The sequence below is a fragment of the Salmo salar genome, unplaced genomic scaffold, assembly GCF_965601325.2.
Source record: "Salmo salar unplaced genomic scaffold, fSalSal1 ptg000588l, whole genome shotgun sequence".
NCBI classification, from domain to species: domain Eukaryota; kingdom Metazoa; phylum Chordata; class Actinopteri; order Salmoniformes; family Salmonidae; genus Salmo; species Salmo salar.
The window spans coordinates 1,115,719-1,142,770 of NW_027675428.1; the positions used below are offsets into that span (position 1 = coordinate 1,115,719).

At 41.9% G+C, this 27,052-nt stretch overlaps 1 protein-coding gene across 1 annotated transcript; it reads right to left on the reverse strand.

Annotated features, from left to right (window-relative positions):
• Window positions 1–462: 462 nt before the first annotated feature.
• Window positions 463–27,052, reverse strand: LOC145876430 (trace amine-associated receptor 6-like). The gene is made up of 3 exons (XM_082972202.1): window positions 27,032–27,052; window positions 13,015–13,572; window positions 463–711 (listed from the first exon to the last, which is right to left on the reverse strand). The coding sequence occupies exons 1-3, from the start codon at window positions 27,050–27,052 to the stop codon at window positions 463–465; spliced, it is 828 nt and encodes a 275-aa protein (XP_082828328.1).

A 27,052-nucleotide genomic window follows, 5' to 3' on the forward strand; every position in this document is an offset into this window, starting at 1 on the left:
GCAGAGCAGCGGACTGAGGGCCGACTAGAGCTGGAGACAGTGAGAACAACTCTGAATCTGACAGGGAAAAATGCTATGAACTTGACAGGGAGAACGACGCTAGACCTGCCAGGGAGAAATCCTCTGAAACTGACAGGGAGTATGAATCTGAAACTGACAGGGAGAATGACTCTGAACCTGACAAGGAGAACGACTCTGAACCTGAAAGGGAGAACAACTCTGAACCTGACAGTGAGAACAACTCTGAACCTGACAGTGAGAATGACTCTGAAACTGACAGGGAGAATGACTCTGGACCTGACAGAAAGAACGACTCTGGACCTACCAGGGATACTGTCGCTGGACTTGGAGAATAGTAGAGCGCTGGCCCTACTAGAGCAACTGGTATCTTTGAACCTAGCTGGGCAAGAGCCTGATGACCCACTTGGGCTAGAACCCTCGGAGGCCGGAACTATCACAGTCCTAGAAGGTTGGGCCAGCAGGACTCCAGGCCTGGGACTGGCCGGTCCCATCAGGCTGTGACTGGAGAGACCCCTGTGCTTGACCTCTGCTGTAGCTGCAGGCTGTAGCTCCAACAAAGGAGCAGGTAATGACTTCAGTGCGGGCTTGGACTCTGGGCCAGGAGCAGTGAGGGGCTCCTGAGGGAGAGCAGGTGGAGTCTTTGTGGCTGAAGATTCCAGGGTAGCAGACAGTCGAACCTCGGGCACCCGACTGTCAGCCACACAGGGAGACAACTGCGACGGCAACCAGAACAGGCCCTTGACAGAGGCTAGCTGTGGTTCCACGACTGGAGCGGGAGTCTCCTTGACTCTGGCTAGTCAAGACGCTGGCTGAGGAGGGTGCAGACCATGGTGTTGTGGAATGTGCACTCTTGATTTCATATACTTGGGAGTTAGGATGCTCTGGGGAACAGAAGTGATCCCGACGCTCCTGTGCCTCTGGCCGGGGGGGCCTAGAGGGACGTCAGTCAGGAGAGAGGCTGGTTCACCTCCCATAGTCTGTTCAGGACTTGGGGGCTGTGAAGAGACCTCTTGTGGCATGTCTTGTGGGTTATGTATGGGTGTTAGAGCTGTGCACCAGTAGTTCAAACAGACAGCTCGGGTGCATTCAACATGTCAATACCTCTCATAAATACAAGTACTGTAGTGATGAAGTCAATCTCTCCTCCACTTGGAGCCAGAAGAGACTGACATGAATATTGTTAATATTAGCTCTCGGTGTACATTCAAGAGCCAGCCGTGCTGCCATGTTCTGAACCAATTGCAACATTTCCTAAGTCCTTTTTTGTGGCACCTGACCACACGACTGAAAAGTAGTCCAGGTGCGACAAAACTAGGTTTTGCTGTTAAGAAGGTAGAGCAGTGCTTTATTATAAACGTACAGTTGAAATCAGAAGTTTACATACACCTTAGCCAAATACATTTAAACTCAGTTTTTCACAATTCCTGACATTTAATCCGAGTAAAAATCCCCTTTCTTAGGTCAGTTTGGATTACCACTTTATTTTAAGAACGTGAAATATCAGAATAATAGTAGAGAGAATGATTTATTTCAGCTTTAATTTCTTCCATCACATTCCCAGTGGGTCAGAAGTTTACATACACTCAATAAGTATTTGGTAGCGTTGCCTTTAAATTGTTTAACTTGGGTTAAATGTTTCGGGTAGCCTTCCAAAAGCTTCCCACAATAAGTTGGGTGAATTTTGGCCCATTCCTCCTGACAGAGCTGGTGTAACTAAGACAGGTTTGTAGGCCTCCTTGTTCACACACAATTTTTCAGTTCTGCCACAAATTTTCGATAGGATTGAGGGCAGGGCTTTGTGATGGCTACTCCAATACCTTGACCTTGTTGTCCTTAAAAGCCATTTTGCCACAACTTTGGAAGTATGCTTGGGGTCATTGTCCATTTGGAAGACCCATTTGCGACCAAGCTTTAACTTCCTGACTGATGTCTTGAGATGTTGCTTCAAGATATCTACATCATTTCCCATCCTCATGATGCCATCTATTTTGTGAAGTGCACCAGTCCCTCCTGCAGCAAAGCACCCCCACAACATGAAGCTGCCACCCCTGTGCTTCACGGTTGGGATGGTGTTTTTCGGCTCGCAAGTCTCCCCCTTTTTCCTCCAAATATAACAATGGTCATTATGGCCAAACAGTTCTATTTTTGTTTCATCAGACCAGAGGACATTTCTCCAAAATGTACGATTTTTGTCCCCATGTTGCAAACTGTAGTCTGGCTTTTTCATGGCGGTTTTGGAGCAGTGGCTTCTTCCCTGCTGAGTGGCCTTTCAGGTTATGTCTGTGGATACAGATACTTTTGTACCTGTTTCTGTCACGTCCTGACCAGCAGATGGAGCTGTTGTAGTAGTTTGGGGGTCAGGACGTGGCAGTCTTGTGTGTGTGTTTGAATGTTCTGTGTGTCTTGTGACTCCTGATCAGGAACAGCTGGGGATCGTTGTTGCTGATTGGGAGTCATATATGTAGGAGTATGTTTGTCACTGGGGTTTGTGGGTGGTTGTTTTTACACTGCGTTTATAGCCTGTAAAACTGTTACTGTTGTCACCTTCATTGTTTTTTCAAGTGGATGCTTTACTCTTTTTTGGTAATAAATAACCATGAGTATTCACATACCTGCTGCGCCTTGGTCCATTTATGAAGACAACCGTTACAGTTTCCTCCAGCATCTTCACAAGGTCTTTTGCTCTTGTTCTGAGATTGATTTGCACTTTTTGCAAGAAGGAGACAGAACGCGTCTCCTTCCTGAGCGATATGACGGCTGCGTGGTCCCATGGTGTTTATGCTTGCCTACTATAGTTTGTACAGATGAACATGGTACCTTCAGGTGTTTGGAAATTGCTCTCAAGGATGAACCAGACTTGTGGAGGTCACCAATTTTCTTTTCTGAGGTTTTGGATGATATCTTTTGATTTTCCCATGATGTCAAGCAAAGAGGCACTGAGTTTGAAGTAGGGCCTTGAAATACATGCACAGGTACACCTCCAATTGACAAAAATGATGTCAATTAGCCTATCAGAAGCTTCTAAAGCCATGACATAATTTTCTGGAATTTTCCAAGCTGTTCAATAGCACAGTCAACTTAGTGTATGTAAACTTCTGACCTACTGGAATTGTGATACAGTGAATTATAAGTGAAATAATGTGTCTGTAAACAATTGTTGGAAAAATTACTTGTGTCATGCACAAAATAGATGTCCTAACCGACTTGCCAAAACTATAGTTTGTTAACAAGAAGTTTGTGGATTGGTTGAAAAACGAGTTTTAATGACTCCAACCTAAGTGTATGTAAACTTCCGACTTCAACTGTACTTCTTCCCATCTTAGCTACTGTTGTATCAATATGTTTTGACCATGACAGTTTACAATCCAAGGTAACTCCAAGCGGTTTAGTCACCTCAACTTTCTCAATTTTCACATTATTTATTACAAGATTTAGTTGAGGTTTAGGGTTTAGTGAATGATTTGTCCCAAATACAATGCTTTTCGCTTTAGAAATATTTAGGACTAACTTATTCCTTGCCACCCACTCTGAAACTAACCACAACTCTATGTTAAGTATTGCAGTCATTTCAGTCACTGTAGTAGCTGACATGTATAGTGTTGAGTCATCCGCATACATAGACATTCTGGCTTTTCTCAAAGCCAGTGGCAATTCATTAGTAAAGATTGAAAAAAAGTAATGGGCCTAGACAGCTGCCTTGGGGAATTCCTGATTCTATCTGAATTATGTTTGAGAGGCTTCCACTAAGGAACACCCTCTGTGTTCTGTTAGGCAGATAACGCTTCATCCGCAATATAGCAGGGGGTGTGAAGCCGTAACACATACGTTTTGCCAGCAGCAGACTATGACCGATAATGTCAAAAGCCACTCTGAAGTCTAACAAGACAGACCCCACAATCTTTTTATCATCAATTTCTCTCAGCCAATCATCAGTCATTTGAGTATGTGCTTTGCTTGTTGAATGTCCTTCTCTATAAGCAAGCTGAAAGTTTCTTGTCAATTTCTTTACTGTAAAATAGCATTGTATTTGGTCAAACACAATTTTTTCCAAAAGTTTACTAAGGGTTGGTAACAGGCTGATTGGTCGGCTATTTGAGCCAGTAAAGGGGGCTTTACTATTCTTAGGTAGTGGAATGACTTATGCTTCCCTCCAAGCCTGGGGGCACACACATTCGAGTAGGCTTAAATTGAAAATATTGCAAATAGGAGTGGAAATATCGTCCGCTATTATCCTCAGTATTTTTCCATCCAGTAGTGACGCCTCTAGTACTGAGATGCAGTGCCTTAGACCACTGCGCCACTCAGGAGAATAGTTACATTTCTTCAGTCCATCCCTAAAATGTTTACCTAAAAAGGTGGTGGGGTGGCCGCTTTGTTGTTGTTTGAACTGCAGATTGCCCCTTTAGGATTCGTGAATGATAGAGGAATATGTGTTTTTTTAATGTTTTCTGAACAATTTGAGACAAAGTAATTATTGAGCTACATGGGCCTACACAATCCATATTTGAACATGTTTGATATTTAAGAGATACCATTTTGAAAACATTTGCATCTTGAGTTCCTTCACTCCCATTGATTTTGGGCCAAAATTGACCAATTAAATAGAAAGCCAGAGGGACAAAGTCAGACAACATTTGGTTTGTTTATGCAGATCGAGGTCTATATTGACTTTGACATTCCAAATATTGTAAATTGAAACCTAGGTTCCTACTTCAGGAGTGTGAAGCTAATATGTCTGGTTTTGTCAATCCGATGCGGCCGCTGCCATGGCTGTGTAGAGAAACATCTGTTCTTCAACGTGTCCGTCCTGCAGCCAGTGGAGCAGCTTTCTCTTTCAGTTGGAAATGAAAATCCAGTGGGAACCAAGATTCCTCCTGGTCCCACAGGCCCTCAGCATTTCCCTGTATATGGTGCCACGAGGCAAACTGCAGACTGGTGCTGTCCCAGTAGGTGCAACTGGAACCACACCGTAAAACATTTCCTGTAAAATGTTCAGTAACTTACTGGAAACTTTACAATTGACACTATGCATTGGGGCAGGTAGAGTTCCCCTGGCATCCGCCAAACCCAGATTCGTCTGTCAGACTGCCAGATAGTGAAGCGTGATTCATCACTCCAGAGAACGTGTTTCCACTGCTCCAGAGTCCAATGGCGGTGTGCTTTACACCACTCGAGCCGTCACTTGGCATTGAGCATGGTGATCTTAGGCTTGTGTTCGGCTGCTGGGCCATGGAAACACATTTCATGAAGCTCCCGACTAACAGATATTGTGCTGATGTTGCTTCCAGAGGCAGTTTGGATCTCGGTAGTGAGATGTGAAACCAAGGACAGAGGATTTTTACTCGCTATGCGCTGCAGAACTCAGCCTTCCAGTTCTGTGAGCTTGTGCGGCCTACCACTTAGCGGCTGAGGCGTTGTGGCACCTAGATGTTTCTACTTCACAGTGCTTACAGTTGACCGGGACAGCTCTAACAGGGCAGGAATTTGACTGAATCCCTTATATGACTGTAACTCAGCAAAATCTTGCATTTATATTTTTTTCAGTATAGAATAAGTAAAGTTATCCCTCTGTCACAGATTGTGATTGATAGTGACTTCCTCTGGTCACTGTACATACTGAAAATAATCCCTGGCCTCTGTTTCAATCCGCAGGAAAACAATTAAAAAATGTTGTCTTTACTCAAGCACATTGGATATGAGATCAAATGTTAAATATGAGGCGACATGATAGAATGTCACCTTTTATTTGAGGGTATTTTCATACATACAGTACATTCAGAAAGTATTTATACCCCTTGACTTTTTCCACATTTTGTTACGTTACAGCACTATTCTTAAATTGATTAACATATTTTTTTCTGTCATCGGTCCACACACAATACCCCATAAATTGTTTTTTAGAATTTCTTGCAATTGTATTTGCAAATAAAAACAGAAATACCTCATTTACATAAGTATTCAGACCCTTTGCTATGACTCGAAATTGAGCTAAGGAGCATCCTGTTTCCATTGATCATCCTTGAGATGTTTCTACAACTTGATTGGAGTCCACCTGTGGTTGATTCAATTAATTGGACATGATTTGAAAAGTCACACACCTGTCTATATAAGGTCCCACATTTGACAGTTCATGTCAGAGCCTGAACCAAGACAGGAAGGAATTGTCTGTAGAGCTCCTAGACAGGATTGTGTCGAGGCACCGATCTGGGGAAAGGTAACAAAACATTTCTGCAGCATTGAAGGACCCCAAGAACACAATGGCGTCCATCATTCTTAAATGGAAGAAGTTTGGAACCACAAAGAATCTTCCTAGAGCTGGCCGCCCAGCCAAACTGAGCAATCGGGGGAGAAGGGCCTTGGTCAGGGAGGTGACCAAGAACCAGATGGTAACTCTGAGAGAGCTCCAGTGTTCCTCTGTGGAGAAGGGAGAACCTTTCAGAATAACAAATATCTCTGCAGCACTCCAACAATGAGGCCTTTATTGTAGAGTGGCCAGACTGAAGCCACGCCACAGTAAAAGGCACATAACAGCCTTGGAGTTTGCGAAAAGGACTATCAGACCATGAGAAACAAGATTCTCTGGTCTGATGAAATCAAAATTAAACTCTTTGGCCTGAATGCCAAGCGTCGCATCTGGAGGAAACCTGGCACCATCCCTACGGTGAAGCATGGTGGTGGCAGCATCATGACGTCGGGATGTTTTTCAGTGGAAGGGACTGAGAGACTAGTCAGGATAAAGGAAAAGATGAACGGAGCAAAGTACAGAGAGATCCTTGATCTCAATCACGGACTACAAAAGAAAAACCATCCCCATCGCGGACCACAATGTCTTGCTCCCAGACAGACTAAGCAACTTCTTTGCTCGCTTTGAGGACAATACAGTGCCACTGACACGGCCGCTACCAAAACCTGCGGGCTCTCCTTCACTGCAGCCAACGTGAGTAAAATATTTAAACGTGTTAACCATCGCAAGGCTGCAGGCCCAGACGGCATCCCCAGCCGCATCCTCAGAGCTTGCGCAGACCAGCTGGCTGGTGCGTTTACAGACATATTCAATCAATCCTTATCCCAGTCTGCTGTTCCCACATGCTTCAAGAGGGCCACCACTGTTCCTGTTCCCAAGAAAGCTAAGGTAACTGAGCTAAATGACTACCGCCCCGTAGCACTCACTTCCATCATCATGAAGTGCTTTGAGAGACTAGTCAAGGACCATATACTCTCCACCCTACCTGACACCCTAGACCCACTCCAATTTGCTTACCGCCCCAATAGGTCCACAGACGACGCAATCTCAATCACACTGCACACTGCCCTAACCCATCTGGACAAGAGGAATACCTATGTAATAATGCTGTTCATCGACTACAGCTCAGCACTTAACACCATAGTACCCTCCAAACTCGTCATTAAGCTCGAAACCCTGGGTCTCGACCCTGCCCTGTACAACTGGGTCCTGGACTTCCTGACGGGCTGCCCCCAGGTGGTGAGGGTAGGTAACAACATCTCCACCCTGCTGATCCTCAACACAGGGGCCCCATAAGGGTGCGTTCTCAACCCTCTCCTGTACTGCCTGTTCACCCACGACTGCTTGGCCATGCACGCCTCCAACTGAATCATCAAGTTTGCAGACGACACTACAGTGGTAGGCTTGATAACCAACAATGACGAGACGGCCTACAGGGAGGAGGTGAGGGCCCACGGAGTGTGGTGTCAGGAAAATAACCTCACACTCAATGTCAACAAATCAAAGGAGATGATCGTGGACTTCAGGAAACAACAGAGCGAGCAGCCCCTTATCCACATTGACGGGACAGTAGTGGAGAGGGTGGAAAGTTTTAACTTGTTGGGGCTAGGGGGCAGTATTTGCACGGCCGGATAAAAAACGTACCCGATTTAATATGGTTACTACTCCTGCCCAGTAACTATAATATGCATATAATTATTGGCTTTGGATAGAAAACACCCTAAAGTTTCTAAAACTGTTTGAAGGGTGTCTGTGAGTATAACAGAACTCATTTGGCAGGCCAAAAGCTGAGAAGATTCCTTACAGGAAGTGGCCTGTCTGACCATTTCTTTCCCTCCTTGATAATCTCTAACAAAAACAGGGGATCTCTGGCATGACGTGACACTTCCTACGGCTCCCATAGGCTCTCAGAACCCGGGAAAAAGCTGAATGACGTAATTCAAGGCCCAGACTGAAACACACTAGCGCGTTTGGCAAGTGCTCTATCAGAGGGCCATTAGACTGAGGCTCGTGCATGAGGGGATAGCATGCTTTTACTTTCACTCTCTTTGTAATAAAAAACGATTTCCCGGTTGGAATATTATCGCTTTTTTACGAGAAAAATGGCATAAAAATTGATTTTAAACAGCGGTTGACATGCTTCGAAGTACGGTAATGGAATATTTAGAATTTCTTTGTCACGAAATGCGTCGTGCTCGTAACCCTTATTTACCCTTTCGGATAGTGTCTTGAACGCACGAACAAAACGGCGCTATTTGGATATAACAATGGATTATTTGCGACCAAACCAACATTTGTTATTGAAGTAGAAGTCCTGGGAGTGCATTCTGACGAAGACAGCAAAGGTAATAACATTTTTCTTATAGTAAATCTGACTTTGGTCAGGGCTAAACTTGCTGGGTGTCTAAATAGCTAGCCCTGTGATGCCGGGCTATCTACTTAGAATATTGCAAAATGTGCTTTCACCGAAAAGCTATTTTAAAATCGGACATATCGAGTGCACAGAGAAGTTCTGTATCTATAATTCTTAAAATAATTGTTATGTTTTTTGTGAACGTTTATCGTAGGGTGTTTTCTATCCATATGTAATAATTATATGCATATTCTAGTTACTGGGTAGGAGTGGTAACCAGATTAAATCGGGTATGTTTTTTATCCAGCCGTGTCAATACTGCCCCCTATCCTAAACAGGTTAAACAATGCCATTTTATATAATATTTACATACCCTACATTACTCATCTCATGTGTATATACTGTACTCTATACCATCTACTGCATCTTGCCATCTTGATGTAATAAATGTATCACTAGCCACTTTAAACAATGCCACTTTATATAATGTTTACATATCCTACAATACTCATCTCATGTGTAAATACTGTACTCTATACCATCTACTGCATCTTGCCTATGCCGTTCGGCCATCACTCATTCATACATTTTTATGTACATATTCTTACTCATTCCTTTACACTTGTGTGTATAAGGTAGTTGTTGTGAAATTGTTAGGTTAGATTACTTGTTAGATATTACTGCACGGTCGGAAATAGAAGCACAAGCATTTCGCTACACTCGCATTAACATCTGCTAACCATGTGACCAATAACATCTGCTAACCATGTGACCAATAACATATGCTAACCATGTGACCATTAACATCTGCTAACCATGTGTATGTGGCAAATAAAATTTGATTTGATTTGATGATTTGATGAAAACTTGCTCCAGTGCTCTCAGGATCTCAGACGGGGTCAAAGGTTCACCTTCCAACAGAACAACGACCCTAAGCACATATTCAAGGCAATGCAGGAGTGGCTTCGGGAAAAGTCTCTGAATGTGCTTGAATGGATCAGCCAGAGACTGGACTAGAACCTGACCGAACGTCTGTGGAGAGACCTGAAAATAGCTGTGCAGCGACGTTCCCCATCCAACCTGACAGAGCTTGAGAGGATCTGCAGAGAAGAATGGGAGAAGTTCCCCAAATACAGTTGTGCCAAGCTTGTAGCGTCATATCCTGTATTCGCTGGCAAAGATGCTTCAACAAGGTACTGAGTAAAGAGTCAGAAAACTTAGGGATGTCCAGAAGGTAGTGCGCTCTGACCAACGCATCACCGGGGGCACTCTGCCTGCCCTCCAGGACATCTACAGTACCCGATTTCACAGGAAGGCCAAAAAAATCATCAAGGGCATCAACAACCCGAGCCACGGCCTGTTCAGCCCGCTATCATCCGGAAGGAGAGATCAGTACAGATGCATCAAAGCTGGGACCGAGAGACTGAAAAACAGCTTCTATCTCAAAGCTATCAGACTGTTAAATACCCATCGCTAGGCAACTACCACCCAGTTACTGAGCCCTGCACCTTAGAGGATGCTGTCCTACAGTCTGTACATAGACATGGAATCCCTGGTCACTTTAATAATGTTTACATACTGCTTTACTCATCTCATATGTGTATATACTGTATTCTGCTGTATTTTTTGTCAATACCACTAAGACATTGATTATCCAAATATTTATATATTTCTTAATTCCTTTCTTTTACTTTTAGATTTGTGTGTATTGTTGTCACGGTCGTCGTAGTGAATGGACCAAGACGCATTGGGTACGTGAATGCTCATGTTTATTTTACAAAATAAAACACGAAAACAATGAACGGACGACAAACAGTCTTGCAGGCAACACACAGCTATCTATGCAAAGAATAATCTCGCACAAATCCCATGACAAACACATTCCTAATTATAGGACCTTCAATCTGAGGCAACGATAGACAGCTGCCTCCATTTGAAGGCCCCAATCCCAATTACCTAAACACAGATCTAAACACCCTAGAACAGACATAGAAATATACAAACATAGAACAATGACCAAAACCCCGGAATACATAAATCAAACACCCCTCTACATACACACACACCCCGAACCATATAAAACAAACACCCCCTCCCACGTCCTGACCAAACTATAATAACAAATAACCCCTTTACTGGTCAGGACGTGACAATCGTTGTGAATTGTTAGATACTACTGCACTGTTGGAGCTAGGAAGAAATGCATTTCACTACACCCGCAATAACATCTGCTAAGCATGTGTTTGTGACCAATACAATTTGATTTTGATTTGATTTTGTAGTATATTAAAGGTAATAACCCTTGAAACGTAATGTTAAGTTAAATTATGTATTTAGATATTGGTTCCCTTACCCTGTGAGCAGTCTATGAACTGCTCTTAGTCTATGCCACTCTGACATTCGCTCATCCGTATATTCATATATTCTTAATTCCAGTCCTTTACTTAGATTTGTGTGTATTAGGTATTAGTTGTGCAATTGTTAGATATTACTTGTTAGATTTGCTGCACTGTCAGAACTAGATGCATAGCACTTAGCAACACTCGCAATAACATCTCCTAAACACATGTCTTTGACCAATACAATTTGATTTGATTTGATACTAATGAGTGCAATCAGTCACTTCCTAGAAACAAGAATGTTATCATTTTCAGACAAACACGTTACTTCCTTCAGCACACTATTACAACAGTGTGACTGTTTTCAAATAAATGTTCAATATATATTTTTTCATATTCAAGTTGTGTTGCTTATTGTTTAACCACTGATATGTTCTAGGTCATTTTGGGAACTTAAGGAGCATCAGGTACTGCTGGAATGTCTACCAATAGCATGTCCATCTTTTTGGGATAAATTACACTGGTCACTGTTCAAAACATTTATAAAGTATTAAGAAAGTATGAATAGTCCTCACATTGGATGAGGGACTGCAAAACTACTTTACTAACAATCACTAACAATCACGGTTCATAAGAATATTTATTAAACATCTGACGAATGATCTTCTGAATCATTGTTACAGACTATAAAAGTTGTTTATAAATGTGTGAATAACTAGCTTACTAAAATAAATATAAGAGAAATGATAATAAACAATTTACTAATCCATTATAAACTATTTAGTGTGTTGCCCAATCTCTATATTCATTCAGAGTAAACAGCTTCTGAGAGAGCTGCTCTGGTGTGACCCCTGACCTAGCAGCAGTGATGTAGTGAGAGTAGTGGTAGTGAGAGTAGTGGTAGTGTTCATAACCAGTATGTTGAGGTTCAAGTGTATGCTGTGGTCTCCTGCTCTGTTGTGTTGAATAATTAATGTATATACTATAGTAGTTATTTATAAATGTGAGAATACCTAGCTGAGTAACATTTCATAAATGTGGCCTTAATATTTAAAGGTGAGCAAACTGTAAATTCCTTACAAATGGTTTATTACTGAATGTTATTATAAAGTGTTACCCATAATTGCATATTCTTACATTTTACCATCAACAAGTTACCCAATACAGAATTTATTTAGACCTGGACGTTATCTGTTATCATGCAGTATTGCACATTTCAACTTTACTAAACTTGATGAAGACGTTGTGTCACAATTGAGCCACTAGAGGGAGATGTTAAACAACATATAGAATGACTCATGACGTCCTCAAAATGTACTATTAGAAGGCTTACTATTTGTCATTAAGTAACACGGAACAACCACAGCCTTAGGTATTTGGAGTACACAATCCATAATGACTACAGTATCCTTTATAAAACAAGCGCCTTCTCCAAGTCATTCCATTCCAATCCAAATCAATCTGAATCAACACCACATGTATCTATGATGACAACACTGAGGTAAGTAATGCCAGTGTTCTGTTACATGAAATAAATACTTACAACAATTGTAGAAAAAAAACTATCAAACCTATGATTGCCAACGTAGGGAATAAAATTTTAGGATCTACGAACGTCTTAAATTCAAAGTTATTAAAAGTTTAGCTGTCACTTTGAACCATGGGTAAAAGAAAGCATAAATTATTGGATTCATTAAGGAATTAACAAGTGGCAGAAAAATGATGAAATATGATAAAAAATGGTCAACTAAAAAATAAAAAATAAAGTTAATAAATAGAGTTGGAATCCAACAAATTAAATAGTTCAAAACAACAATAGAAAGAGTTTTTGCTGCTTTTCTCTCAGACTTATTAGCCTGTAGAGTTTTAACACCAGACACACTGGCAGCCTATTTAGAAAACACCTTTCTGGCCTGTGATCTGGCCACCACAAAGATTTTCACATAGAGTGTTATAATAATAGAGCATGGGACAACCATTGTAATTACAATATCAACGATATTACCCCAGATTGACCCTTCAACAATTAAACATTCTGTCAAACACCTACTTGGTACCTGTACATTTACTAAGTTTTTTATAATAGCAGCATCGTATATGATAGAACAACACCAGGTAACGGATATACAACACATCATTCTTGTTGTTGTTATTTTAGAGTGGTACATTAAGGGATCAGACACAGCAACATAGCGGTCAATAGATATCAAGACCAAATTACCCAGAGATAAAGAAGTACATAAGAAAGTACTGTAGATCTGAAACACACAGAAATATTCCCCAAAATCCCAGCATGATTCCATTACTGCTACAGTCGTTGCTGGTATCACAATCAGTCCCACCAGGAGATCTGACGCAGCCAGAGAAAGGATGAGCAGGTTGGTTGGAGTGTGGAGCTGCTTGAAGTGAGAGATGGAGATGATCACCAGTATGTTCAAAAATACTGTAACTGCTGAAATCAATGAGAAGAAGATGTACAGTGTTATGTAGATAGATGTCAATAGCAAAGCCTTTCTGCAAGAAGAGTTTCCGTCTTGAAAACAGTACTGAACATCTTTGTTTTCCTCCATTTGTAATAAAAGGTAAAAATGCTGAGGTCCTTCTCCTGCTTGGTCCTGTGTGTGACCCTGTCAGGTCCACCGTCTGACAAATTCTGAGCTCTGCCTCTCTATTTATCCCTGAGTTACTGACAGAAACTCTCCTCCCCAGGATCTCACTACACACACACACACACACACACACACACACACACACACACACACACACACACACACACACACACACACCACCACCAACAAAACATACACAAGTGAGCACAGAATTGAACAAACGGTTTGTTAAACACATTTTTTGTGAAAGCATGATGTAATGTATGACAGGATTGGATGTTGCTGTGCCCACCTAGCCTGTCCTTCAGCCTTACTGATAGAGCTGAGAGAAAAGGTACATTTACCCAATTGAGCATTTTAATGGGGAAAATACAACATGGGTGATGTTTTTGTCACTCAAAGGCTATTTTACATGGGATGTCAAAGCTCAGTTTGGACCAAAATCCACAACCTCAGGACACATGACGACACGTCACATGTCAGCTGGCCAGTGTGTAGGAAAGTTGACAGTAGGGAAGTTGATAAGCCATAAGTTTATGGTGTACAAACGTATAGCAAATGCTATCAAAATTGTGACATTTCATAGGAACATTCCATAGACATTAAAATGTCCATCTGAACTGTTTTATTAATACACTACAAAATCAAATTAAAATCAAATGTTATTGGTCACATACACATATTTGTCAGATGTTATTGCGGGTGAAGCGAGATGCTTTGGTTCCTACAGTATCTCCAACAGTGCAGTAGTATCTAACAATTCACAATAATACACACAATTCTAAAAGTAAAAGAAGGGAATTAAGAAATATATAAATATTAGGACAAGCAATGTCTGAGTGGTATTGACAAAATATTCAGTAGAATACAGTATATACACATGAAATGGGTAAAATAGTATGTAAACATTATTAGAGTGATTAGTGTTCAATTTAAAGTCACCAGTAATTCCGTGTATATGTACATAGGGCAGCATCCTCTAAGGTGCAGGGTTGAGTAACCGGGTGGTAGTCGGCCTGTGATGGCTATTTAACAGTCTGGTGGATTTGAGATAGAAGCTGTTTTTCAGTCTCTCGGTCACAGCTTTGATGCACCTGTACTGACCTCGCTTTATGGATGGTAGCGGGGTGAACAGACCGTGGCTCGGGTGGTTGATGTCCTTGATGATGTTTTTGTCCTTCCTGTAACATTGGGTACTGTAGGTGTCCTGGAAGGCAGGAAATGTGCCCCCGGAGATGCGTTGGGCAGACCGCACCACCCTCTGGAGAGCCCTAAGTATTTTGACCCTTTACTCTGTACCTTGTTGAAGAATCTTTGCCAGCGATTGCAGGGTATGACGCTACAAGCTTGGCAGACCTGTATTTGGGGAGTTTCTCCCATTCTTCTCTGCAGATCCTCTCAAGCTCTGTCAGGTTGGATGGGAAGTGTTGCTGCAGCTATTTTCAGGTCTCTCCACAGATGTTCGATTAGGTTCTAGTCCAGGCTCTGGCTGGGCCACTCAAGCACATTCAGAGACTGGTCCTGAAGCCAATCATGCATTGTCTTGGCTGTGTGCTTAGGGTCGTTGTTCTCTTGGGTGGTGAACCTTCGACCCAGTTTGAGATCCTGAGCTCTCTGGAACAGGTTTTCATCAAGTGTCTCTCTGTACTTTGCTCCGTTCATCTTTCCCTTAATCGTGACTTGTCTCTCAGTCCCTGCCACTGAAAAACATCCCCTTAGCATGATGCTGCCACCACCATACTTCACTGTAGGGATGGTGCCAGGATTCCTCCAGAAATGACGGTTGGCATTCTGGCCAAAGAGTTCAATCTTGGTTTCATCAGACCAGAGAATCTTGTTTCTCATGGTCTGAGTGTCCTTTAGGTGCCTTCTGACAAACTCCAAGGCTATTATGTGCCTTTTACTGTGGTGTGGCTTCCATCTGGCTGCTCTAAAATATGCAGTGTTGTCACACAACACAACACAACAGATGTCTCAAGTTTTAAGGGAGCATGAGAATTGGAATGCTGGCATGCTTTCCGCAAGTATGTATTAAACCGGTGAGGAATGCCTAGATAGTTAGCGGGGTGGGCGCTAACAGCATTTAAATCGGTGATGTCACTCTCTCTGAGACCCGGCTTTTGTGGAGCGATGGGTAACGGTGCTTCGTGGGTGACAATTGTTGATGTGTGCAGAGGGTCCCTGGATTGAGCCCAGGTATGGGCGAGGAGAGGGACGGAAGCAAAACTGTTACATGTACCCCAGAGCTGTTGTTGGAGAATGTAATGTTAATTTCTCTACCATAAGCTGCCTCCCCATGTCATTTTAGAGAATTTGGCAGTACGTCCAACCGACATACTGCCAAAGTTCTCTTAATTCCCACATATGCTGAGAACTTGTTGGCTGCTTTTCCTTCACTCTTGTTGTAATGGTCAACATAGTATTTTGCATGCACAAACTACCACAGCGTTTTCCATAGTGGCCTTTATTAAGGTGTTTTATTTCGCTGCCATGGGCGAGCTTCTAGAGTCATCACAGAGTCACCCCAGACGGTTCTTGGAGCTTGCGCATGTGCAGAGTAATTTATGACCCCGTGGTGCCAGGGCAGATCTGATAAGAACTCAGCCTGGCAGATTCTGACACAAGGCTGGAGAGAGAGGGTGCCATGAATCTTGACCCTTTGTCAATCCAAGTAATTCGTTTCTCTCTCTCTAAGAGGTGAATTTTTAAGTTTATGTTTATATTGATGCTGTGTTTATAGCCCTTCATAGTCATGTTGTAAGTGTAATTCTATTTCCCAATTATTCATGTACATATATGTATATTGCATAGTCATAACCCTTATCATCACCACCTGGTAAGGCAACTGCAACTGCTTAAATCTATTTCTTGAACCGCATTGTTGGTTAAGGGCTTGGAAGTAAGTGTTTGACAGTATTCGGTATATTTGATTGAACTAATACTGTTTACATGTGTGTATATTTGTGCCTTACAGAACCACAACAATATGATTCTAAGTCATTCGGATGACCAAAATCATACAAACATCCTCAAATGGAAACATCTGTGTCTGTGTGTGTGGTGGTGACCACCAAGAGTACAGTGATGGGCCTAAACATCATGTTCTAACAGGACAGCACCATAGAGGACAGAACCAGACCAATCAGTTATAAGTATATAGCGTGTGAGGGAATTCACAGCCGACCGCTCAGATGGGTGAGGGCATACCAGCCAACCTTTTTTACGTTGTCCTTCTAACCAGAGATAATGACCACCACAGCTCCTGGCCTCCCCGGCTGGAGCCATCGTCTCCGCCACTGGAGCGTCATCACAGCCGGGACTCCCCAAGTCGCCAGTCTACTCCCCTGACAGACACTAGAGATACCTCCTGTCCTGAATGGGACAACAGCTATTTAACAGATCTTTGTCATTCCCCTCCGTTCTGGTAAGGTCAGAGTTCCCTTCCTTCCTTGTAGGGTGAAAGTTCCCCTCCTTCCCTGTTGGGTCAGAGTTCCCCTCCTTCCTGGTAAGGTCAGAGTTCCCTTCCTTCCTTGTAGGGTGAGAGGTTCCTTCCTTCCTGGTAGGGTCAGGTTTATAGTCCCCTGCCTTCCCAGAAGGCCAAGTATGTTCAGACCCTCAAGTAGGTCTAGTGTATCCTGCCATGCTAGGCCATAAGTTAGCTGCCATGTCTGAAGTCTCCTGTCCAGCTCAGATCGCAGCCCCTTACAAAAGCGGCAGCTCTAGCCTTTAGCTTGATGCGGATATTGCCTGTAATCCATGGCTTCTGGTTGGGATATGTACGTACGGTCATTGTGGGGACGACGTCTTCGATGCACTTATTGATGAAGCCGATGACTGAGGTGACATACTCCTCAATGCCTTTGGATGAATGCCGGTACATATTCCAGTCTGTGTTAGCAAAACAGTCCTGTAGCGTAGCATCTGCGCCATCTGACCACTTCCTTATTGAGCGAGTCACTGGTACTTCGTGCTTTAGTTTTCTTTATCTAGTCCTGGGCCTATCAATGCACTGAAGTTGTAAGGCAGAGATTTCCGAGTTGCTAAAAATATTAGTTAGCTAATATTAGGCTATAACTAGCAATGCAAATGGCTTTCTGAGATACGAGTAATATAACTACAAAGATCATGGATGTAATGTTATCTAGCAAGCCAGCAATGAAAACTACATTTTGACAAAATTAGAAATGTATACTATCTGTAAATTTTACTTGCTAGACTCTTACCCATTTATAGTACATGGATGAGTGCAGATAGCATACACTGTCATGGAAACCATGGTTGTAATCCGGAGATAGGTGTTTTATACAACATCCTTCTCTGCTCTCTTTTTGAATCCCTCTACATATTTGCAATCAAAGCCATAATTTTTCTCCATCTCCTCAGCTATCATACTCTGCTTCCACCGGGCATCTCGGTCAATTTCTTCCATGACAACAACACTGTTGATTGTCATTTCTTCCCCATCATTGTCATCAGAAGACTCTACAATGTCTGGTTCAATGAAAATGTTTTTACATAAATCATGGATTTCCTCATAGTCTGATTAATTTTCAGAATCAGAGAGAGTCAACGTGGCATGATCGTCCTCCAGAAACTGGGCAGCAGTAGTAACACTTGCAATTCTTCAGGATATCTTTCAAAAAAGCAGAGGTAGAAAGGATTATCTACACATACTGAGCAGCTCATGTTATAGTCAGAAGCATGCTACATGGAAAACCAATCCAAACTCATCTCTCGACATGTCCAGCCAATCCATTATCTCAGCCAATCATGGCTAGCGGCAAGGTTCCTGTCTTTCTCCGTGACTAAAGCAACTAAGCTCGTAATTTTTTGTCTTTCGTATTTACAGATAGCATACACTTTTGTTACATGAAAGTTGCACATGAAAGTTGCACATATGTTCCAGAACGCATTTCTGCCAACCCCAAAAAAAGGATATTGATTAAAGTAAATGTTTACGGTCAAATGCCTCTTCTGGGAAGTAATGACGTGCGACATATGCCTAGTTTCCTGAAATGAGTCACATATAGAGAGTCAGTAGTAACACTTTAAAATAACACCATGTAATAAAGCATTTGTAATGGATTAGTAAGTTGTTTATTCATCATAAATGTATCATTACTCCCACATCTGTAACTGTTAGTAAGCTAGTTATTCACACATGTATTAATAAGTTATAACTAGTAAGGTGGTCATTCACATATTTATTTACCTCTTAAGGATCAGACCCTTAAATTTCCGCCTAAAATGACATCAAATCAACGTTTATTTGTGACTGACCAGCTCAAATCGGTCTTAAATTGCAACATTTGAAATATATTTTTTTTACATTGGATAAAAGGAGCGACTCTAGAAAATGGTATATCATACATCGCAATTGAGGAAGAATAGGAAAGTAATTCTGCCTTGAAAGTTGATCAACTTGTATACTCATTTTTGAGAAAAGGGCCTTTGAAAGTTTTGGTACCTACTGGGGTGCTCTCCTTTGTCTATACCCATTCAGCATTGTTCACAACCTCTTAAGCCAGCCCCACCCATCTCTTCAAGGATTCACGTGTGAGGTCATGTGCTAAACAGTGAGTAGTATAGTAAAGATTAAGACTAAAAGTGGTAGTAGCCTACAATAAGGAACAATTCCAGGTAAACATAGTGTCCAGATATTTTTTAAATAAATATTACACACTTACACAGACACACTTCTTTAAATTGATGGGTCATGTTAAATAAATGCTATAACATCCAGTGTTGCAAAAAGTACTAAATTGTCATAGAGTAAAAGTATAAATAATTTCAAATTCCTTATATTAAACCAGACGACACAATTATTTTTGTATTGACGATAGCCAGGACTACACTCCAACACTCAGACATAATTTACAAGACAAATTCCAGATACAAATATTTTAGCATTATTATACAATAGTTGCGAAAAGGCAGGGTAGCCTAGTGGTTAGAGCGTTGTACTAGTAACCGAAAGATTGCAAGTTCGAATCCCGAGATGACAAGTTACAAATCTGTAATTTTGCCCCTGAACAGGCACTGTTCCTAGGTCGTCATTGAAAATAAGAATTTATCCTTAACTGACTTGCCAAGTTAAATAAAGGTATAATCAAATTAATTAGTTCTGAGATATCACTACACACAGTTCATACAGGGAATGTTAGCTACTGTAGCTAACCAGCCATCTAACAGATGGCTAGCTAACAGCAAGCTTTAACTAGCAATACAAACCGATAGTCATAGCTAACTAAATGAAGGTTCAATGGTTCAATGTTAGCTAGCTAACATTAGGCTATAACTAGCAATGCAAAATGCCATTCTGAGAAAACTACACTAACATTACACACACTTCATACACATAAGTGAATGTTAGCTAGCCTCTCTGGGCTAGGCGGGACGAATTTGTCCCACCTACGCAACAGCCAGTTGAATCCCGTGGCACGATTTTCAAATACCTTAGAAATGCTATTACTTCAATTTCTCAAACATATGACTATTTTACAGCATTTTAAAGACAAGACTCTCGTTAATCTAACCACACTGTCCGATTTCAAAAAGGCTTTACAACGAAAGCAAAACATTAGATTATGTCAGCAGAGTACCCAGCCAGAAATAATCAGACACCCATTTTTCAAGCTAGCATATAATGTCACAAAAACCCAGAAGACAGCTAAATGCAGCACTAACCTTTGATGATCTTCATCAGATGACACACCTAGGACATTATGTTATACAATACATGCATGTTTTGTTCAATCAAGTTCATATTTATATCAAAAAACAGCTTTTTACATTAGCATGTGACGTTCAGAACTAGCAAACTTCCGGGGAATTTACAAAAAATGTACTAAATTACTCACGATAAATGTTCACAAAAAGCATAACAATTATTTTAAGAATTATAGATACAGAACTCCTTTGTGCAATCGAGGTGTCCGATTTTAAAATAGCTTTTCGGTGAAAGCACATTTTGCAATATTCTCAGTAGATAGCCCAGCCATCACGGCTAGCCATTTAGACACCCACCAAGTTTAGCCGTGACCAAAGTCAGATTTACTATTACAAAAGTTTGATTACCTTTGTTGTCTTTGTCAGAATGCACTCCCAGGACTGCTACTTCAATAACAAATGTTGGTTTGGTCCAAAATAATCCATCGTTATATCCAAATAGCGGCGTTTTGTTAGTGCGTTCCAGACACTATCCGAAATGGTAAATCAGGGTTATGAGCATGGCGCAATTCGTGACAAAAAAATTCGAAATATTCCATTACCGTATTTCGAAGCATTTCAACCGCTGTTTAAAATCCATTTTTATGCCATTTTTCTCGTAAAAAAGTGATAATATTCCGACCGGAATCTCCGTTTAGGTAAACAGAGGAAAGAAAACAAAGCATTCGGTCGACGCGGGCACGCGCCTGAGTCTCACAGTACTGTAACCAGCCACTACCCAAACGCGCTACTTTTTTTCAGCCAGAGCCTGCAAAGCCACGATTCAGCTTTTTGCCACCTTCTGAGAGCCTATGGCAGCCGTAGGAAGTGTCACGTAACAGCAGAGATCCTTTGTAATGGATAGAGATGGCAAAGAAGGCCAAGAAATGGTCAGACAGGGTACATTCTGTACAGAATCTTCTCAGGTTTTGACCTGCCATTTGAGTTCTGTTATACTCACAGACACCATTCAAGCAGTTTTAGAAACTTTGGAGTGTTTTCTATCCAAAGCCAATAATTATATGCATATTCTAGTTACTGGGCAGGAGTAGTAATCAGATTAAATCGGGTATGTTTTTTATCCAGCCGTGTCAATACTGCCCCCTAGCACTAACAGGTTAATATCAAAACCAACGGCATCAAGAAAATAATCAACATGGGTACAAAACCTCATGCGCACCAGTAAACATGTGCACAAGCACTTACAACAAACAATCCCACACAAAGACATGGGGGGAACAGAGGGTTAAATACACAACAAGTAAATGAGGGAATTGAAACCAGGTGTGTGGAAAAACGAGACAAAACAAATGGAAAATGAAAAGTGGATCGACGATGGCTAGAAGACCGGCGACGCCGACCGCCGAGCGCCGCCCGAACAAGGAGAGGACCCGACTTCGGCAGAAGTCGTGACAGTAATGTTACTAGCAATACAAACCAATTGTCATAGCAAGCTAAAGTCAACCAAATAATGTTAGGTTCATTGATAGTTAGCAAGCCAGCCATCGAACTCCAGAGACTGCAACCCCTTTTATAAGACCTCCTGTGTTGTTTCCGTTTAGTTTGCATAGCTTGAATGTACGGTAGTGTTTCACTGATTTCAAAACGTGTTATTTTCAGAGTGAGAGAGTCAGCATTGTATGGCACGATAGTCATCTAGAAAGTAGTCCATCACAACTTTTTCCCACTGACCTTTGTCAATAGCACCTGATAAATTCAGGGCAGCAATATTATTGAGAGTAGTAGCAACATATTTGCAGTTCTCCATGGATAAAGTTATATATATAAAAGACTGCATTACAAGCAGCTCATTTTATAGACTGCAGACCAATCCAAACTCGTCTCTCGGCATGTCCAGCCCACTCATTATCTCAGCCAATCATGGCTTGCGGGAAGGTTGCTGACTTTCTTTGTGGCTTAACCAACTAGGCTTGTAATTTAACCATTTTATTCGTATTTACAGATGACGTACAAGTTTGATATAAAGGCACATGAAAGTTCACATGTTCGAGAAGGAATTTCAGCAAAGATTTATAAAAAATTGCATTTTCATAAGCTACAAAAATGTACGTTCATAAGGCTCTCCTGTGAAGTCGTGACTTGCAACATACGCCTAGTTTCCTGAAATCGGGTCACATTCGTCACGTGCGCCGAATACAACAGGTGTAGACCTTACAGTGAAATGCTTACTTACAGGCCAACGACAGTGCAATTTTTAAGTAAAAAAAATAGTTATTAGGGAAACAACAGATAAGGAAATACAAAATAAAAAAAACTGTAAAATGACAGTGAAAACCAGTTGGCTACAAACTGTTGTGAAAAGGGAGGATTCTCATGAACACCATGGCGTTCTCCGTTTTACTCTACAACCCCCACAAGTGTCACGGGACTCATCTAAAGGTAACCGGTTTAAAAAATGGATGAAAGTATGGAGGTTTTGTGCCTACCCCAATAAAAGTGTAAATAAATTATCTATATATATTTCCTGAACTTTCTTATATAGGACAGACACTTCAAAAACCTATTCCTTATGATTTTTATTTGACTGTCTTTTTTGCCATTTATGAATGTGTTATTCAATGTGTTTCTATGGGCTATAGTAGTAAAGGCCAAATCAAATATCTTTTGGAACTGACTTCAAATTGTTTATCTTAAAACAACCCCCCCCCAACCCCCAAAGGCTGAGACTTTTAATAATTAATGCCACCCGCCCATCTGCTAAATGACTTAAATGGAAAATGTGTAGCAGAGGTGAGTCAGAGGTTCTTCTAAAATGTGTAGCAGAGGTACTTCTAAATCAGTGTCACCCTCAGTCCAAGAGGGACTTTCCTCTAGGACTATTGGTTAAGATGTTGGTTTTCCACTCAGGAAACCACGGTTCAGATCCCACCTGTGACAGAGTCATGATTCTTGACCTGTGCAGGGAAGACTAGTTTAGGGGTGAGGGTTGTACTGTGGCTGAGGCCTAATGGAAGTTGTACTCACACAAATAACAATAGAGCTGTACTCAGGTTCACTTTGAATGTTTATGCTGTTTTAGGGCCTTATTAGGTCCCTGGAGTAAAGCATTTGTGTGTCTCCAACACCTTAAATTGGTAGAATTCCTTAGAGTTTTGAACGTCATTCACAGAGCACAGGTTGAGTTTTGCTGATGTAATATGAAATCACAGTGTACTAGATGTGTGTGTGTGTGTGTGTGTGTGTGTGTGTGTGTGTGTGTGTGCGTGTGTGTGTGTGATTGTGTGTGTGTGTGTGTGTGTGTGTGTGTGTGCGTGTGTGTGTGTGTGATCTTGTTTGATACCTTTAATTGTTAGAGTGACGTGTCATTATTACAGAGCCTTGCATGTTAGTGCTAACAGGTCTCTCTGGAATCTGAGACAATAACAAACTATACAAACAATATGATTGGGTCAGAATACTGCAAGGTGATGTCTGGCAAATATTATGTGTCCCAATGATGTAACTGTCTCCCTCAACTTGAATAATTATTTCATAATTCAGTTCAGATGGACATTTGTACAAGTCTATGGAATGTTCCTATGGTATGCCATTAGCGCATACTGCATGAAGATATACCATCTTATCAACTGCCCAACTGTCAATTTTCATATGCACTGGCAAAAGGACATATGCCGTGATGTAGTTTCACAAGGCCATCCTTCCAAATGTCATTTCGTTGTCTTGACTATTGGAAGTCTAAAGAACTTCAGTAGGAGAGTTTGTGTTTGAGTGGCAGGGCTTGCATATAAGACTCACCATTAGTTTCTTATCATATTTATTTATTTATTTATTTATTTCACCTTTATTTAACCAGGTAGGCAAGTTGAGAACAAGTTCTCATTTACAATATGATACCTAGCTTGATGCTGAACATTTTTCAGAAACAAAACCTCTGTTTGGAGCTCCACCTATGCAAAAAAGTTGATTGGTTTGATAAGCGGCAACCTGTCACCAGTTCCCAGAACCTTTATAGAACCTTATGAAAGGGTTCTTTATGGCACCATGAAGGTTTCAATTAGAACCTTACGATCATGGTTCTTTACACCTTTAACTGTCTCTTCTTGAAAAACATGTTGAAAAAATGATTTCATCTTAAATTCCTATTACTTACAACTCAAAAATGAATTTCCAAAAGTATTTTTTTTTTATTCCACTTTATATTTTGGAAATAACCGAACTCTACCAGGCAGTTAACTAATGTCAAGAGAGTCATACCAGCTATGCCATATTACAATGTTCAGACTACATTTGGAGTTAATATATGTGACATGTTTCAGGAAACTAGGCGAATGTCGCGGGTCAGTACTACACAGGAGAGCCGTTTGAACGTAAACTTTTTTTTCTACCAAATGCGTTCTCAAACATGTGAACTTTCATGTGGCTTATTAACAGACCTGTATGTCATCTGTAAATACTAATAATATTGTTCAATTAGGAGCCTAGTTGGTTTAGCCACAGAAAAGTCCACAACCTTCCCGCTAGCCATGATTGGCTGAGATAATGAGTGGGCTGGACATGCCGAGAGATGTGTTTGGATTGGTCTGCCATATAGCACGCTTCTGTCTATTTCAAATCAAATCAAATCAAATTGTATTGGTCACATACACATGGTTAGCAGATGTTAATGCAAGTGTAGCGAAATGCTTGTGCTTCTAGTTCCGACCATGCCGTAATATCTAACAAGTAATCTAACAATTTCACAACAACTACCTTATACACAGAAGTAAGTGTAAAGGAATGAATAAGAATATGTACACATAAATATATGGATGAGCGATGGCCGAATGGCATAGGCAGGATGCAGTAGATGGTATAGAGTACAGTATATACATATGAGATGAGTAATGTAGGGTAAACATTATATAAAGTGGCATTGTCTAAAGTGAATAGTGATACATGTATTACATCCAATTTTTATTATTAAAGTGGCTAGAGATTTGAGTCAGTATGTTGGCAGCAGCCACTCAATGTTAGTGATGGCTGTTTACCAGTCTGATGGCCTGGAGATAGAAGCTGTTTACCAGTCTGATGGCCTTGAGATAGAAGCTGTCCCTCAGTCTTTCGGTCCCAGCTTTGATGCACCTGCACTGACCTCGCCCTCTGGATGATAGCGGGGTGAACAGGCCCCCCTATTGGGTGATTGCGGTCCCCGATGATCTTTTTGGCCTTCCTGGGACATTGGGTGGTGTAGGTGTCCTGGAGGGCAGGTAGCCCGTCCCCGGCGATGCGTTGTGCAGAACTTACTACCCTCTTGAGAGCCCCGCGGCTGTGGGCGGAGCAGTTGCCGCACCGCCGACTGCGCATCTATAAAAGTTTGAGTGTTTTTGGTGACAAGACAAATTTCTTCAGCCTCCGGAGGTGGAAGAGGCGCTGCTGCGCCCTCTTCACCACGCTGTCCGTGTGGGTGGACCACGTCAGTTTGTTTGTGATGTGTATGCCGAGGAACTTAAAACTTTCCTCCTTCTCCACTACTGTCCTGTCGATGTTGATAGGGGGGTGCTCCCTCTGCTGTTTCCTAAAGTCCACGATCATCTCCTTTGTTTTGTTGACGTTGAATGTGAGGTTGTTTTCCTGACACCATACTCCGAGGACCCTCAGCTCCTCCCTGTAGGCCGTCTCGTCGTTGTTGGTAATCAAGCCTACTACTGTAGTGTCGTCTGCAAACTTGATAATTGAGTTGGAGACGTGCATGGCCACAGACATGGGTGAACAGGGAGTACAGGAGAGGGCTGAGAATGCACCCTTGTTGGGCCCCAATGTTGAGGATCAGCGGGGTGGAGATGTTGTTTCCTAAACTCACCACCTGGGGGCGGCCCGTCAGGAAGTCCAGGACCCAGTTGCACAGAGCAGGGTCAAGACCCAGGGTCTCGAGGTTAATGACAAGTTTGGAGGGCACTATGGTGTTAAATGCTGAGCTGTAGTCGATTAACAGCATTCTTACATAGGTATTCATCTTGTCCAGATGGGTTAGGGCAGTGTGCAGTGAGATTGCGATTGCGTCGTCTGTGGACTTATTGGGGCGGTAAGCAAATTGGAGTGGGTCTAGGGTGTCAGGTAGGGTGGAGGTGATATGATCTTTGACTAGTCTCTCAAAGCATTTCATGATGACAGAAGTGAGTGCTACGGGGATGATAGTTGTTTAGCACAGTTACCTTCGCTTTCTTGGGAACAGGAACAATGGTGGTCCTCTTGAAGCATGTGGGAACAGCAGACTGGGATAGAGATTGATTGAATACTTTACACCAGCCAGCTGGTCTGCGCATGCTCTGAGGACACGCTAGGGATGCCGTCTGGGCTGGCAGCCTTGCGAGGGTTAAGACGTTTAAATGTTTTACTCATGTTGGCTGCGATGAAGGAGAGTCTGCAGGTTTTGGTAGCTGGCCCTGTCGGTGGCACTGTATTGTCCTCAAAGCCCTCGAAGAAGTTGTTTAGTTTGTCCACATGGGCTGGTTTTCATTTTGTAGTCCATTATTGACTGTAGACCCTGCCACATTCCTCTCGTGTCTGAGCCGTTGAATTGCGACTCTACTTTGTCTCCATACTGATGCTTAGCTTGTTTGATTGCCTTGCGGAGGGAATAGCTACACTGTTTGTATTCGGTCATGTTTCCAGTCGCCTTGCCCTGATTAAAAGCAGTGGTTCGCGCTTTCAGTTTTGCACAAATGCTGCCATCAATCCACAGTTTCTGGTTGGGGAAGGTTTTAAAAGTCGCTGTTCGTACAACATCACCAATGCACTTGCTAATAAATTCGCTCACCGAATCAGCGTATACATCCAT

Bases quoted from the DNA above. Each gene is read 5' to 3' on its own strand.
- LOC145876430 (XM_082972202.1), bottom strand. From the start codon at position 27,052: ATGGATGTATACGCTGATTCG. The intron at 13,573-27,031 runs GTGAGCGAATTT...GGTCACACACAG, and splicing joins TGGATGTATACGCTGATTCG to GACCAAGCAGGAGAAGGACC. The intron at 712-13,014 runs GTACCAAGTAGG...TGTGGCTGACAG, and splicing joins AAAACTTAGTAAATGTACAG to TCGGGTGCCCGAGGTTCGAC.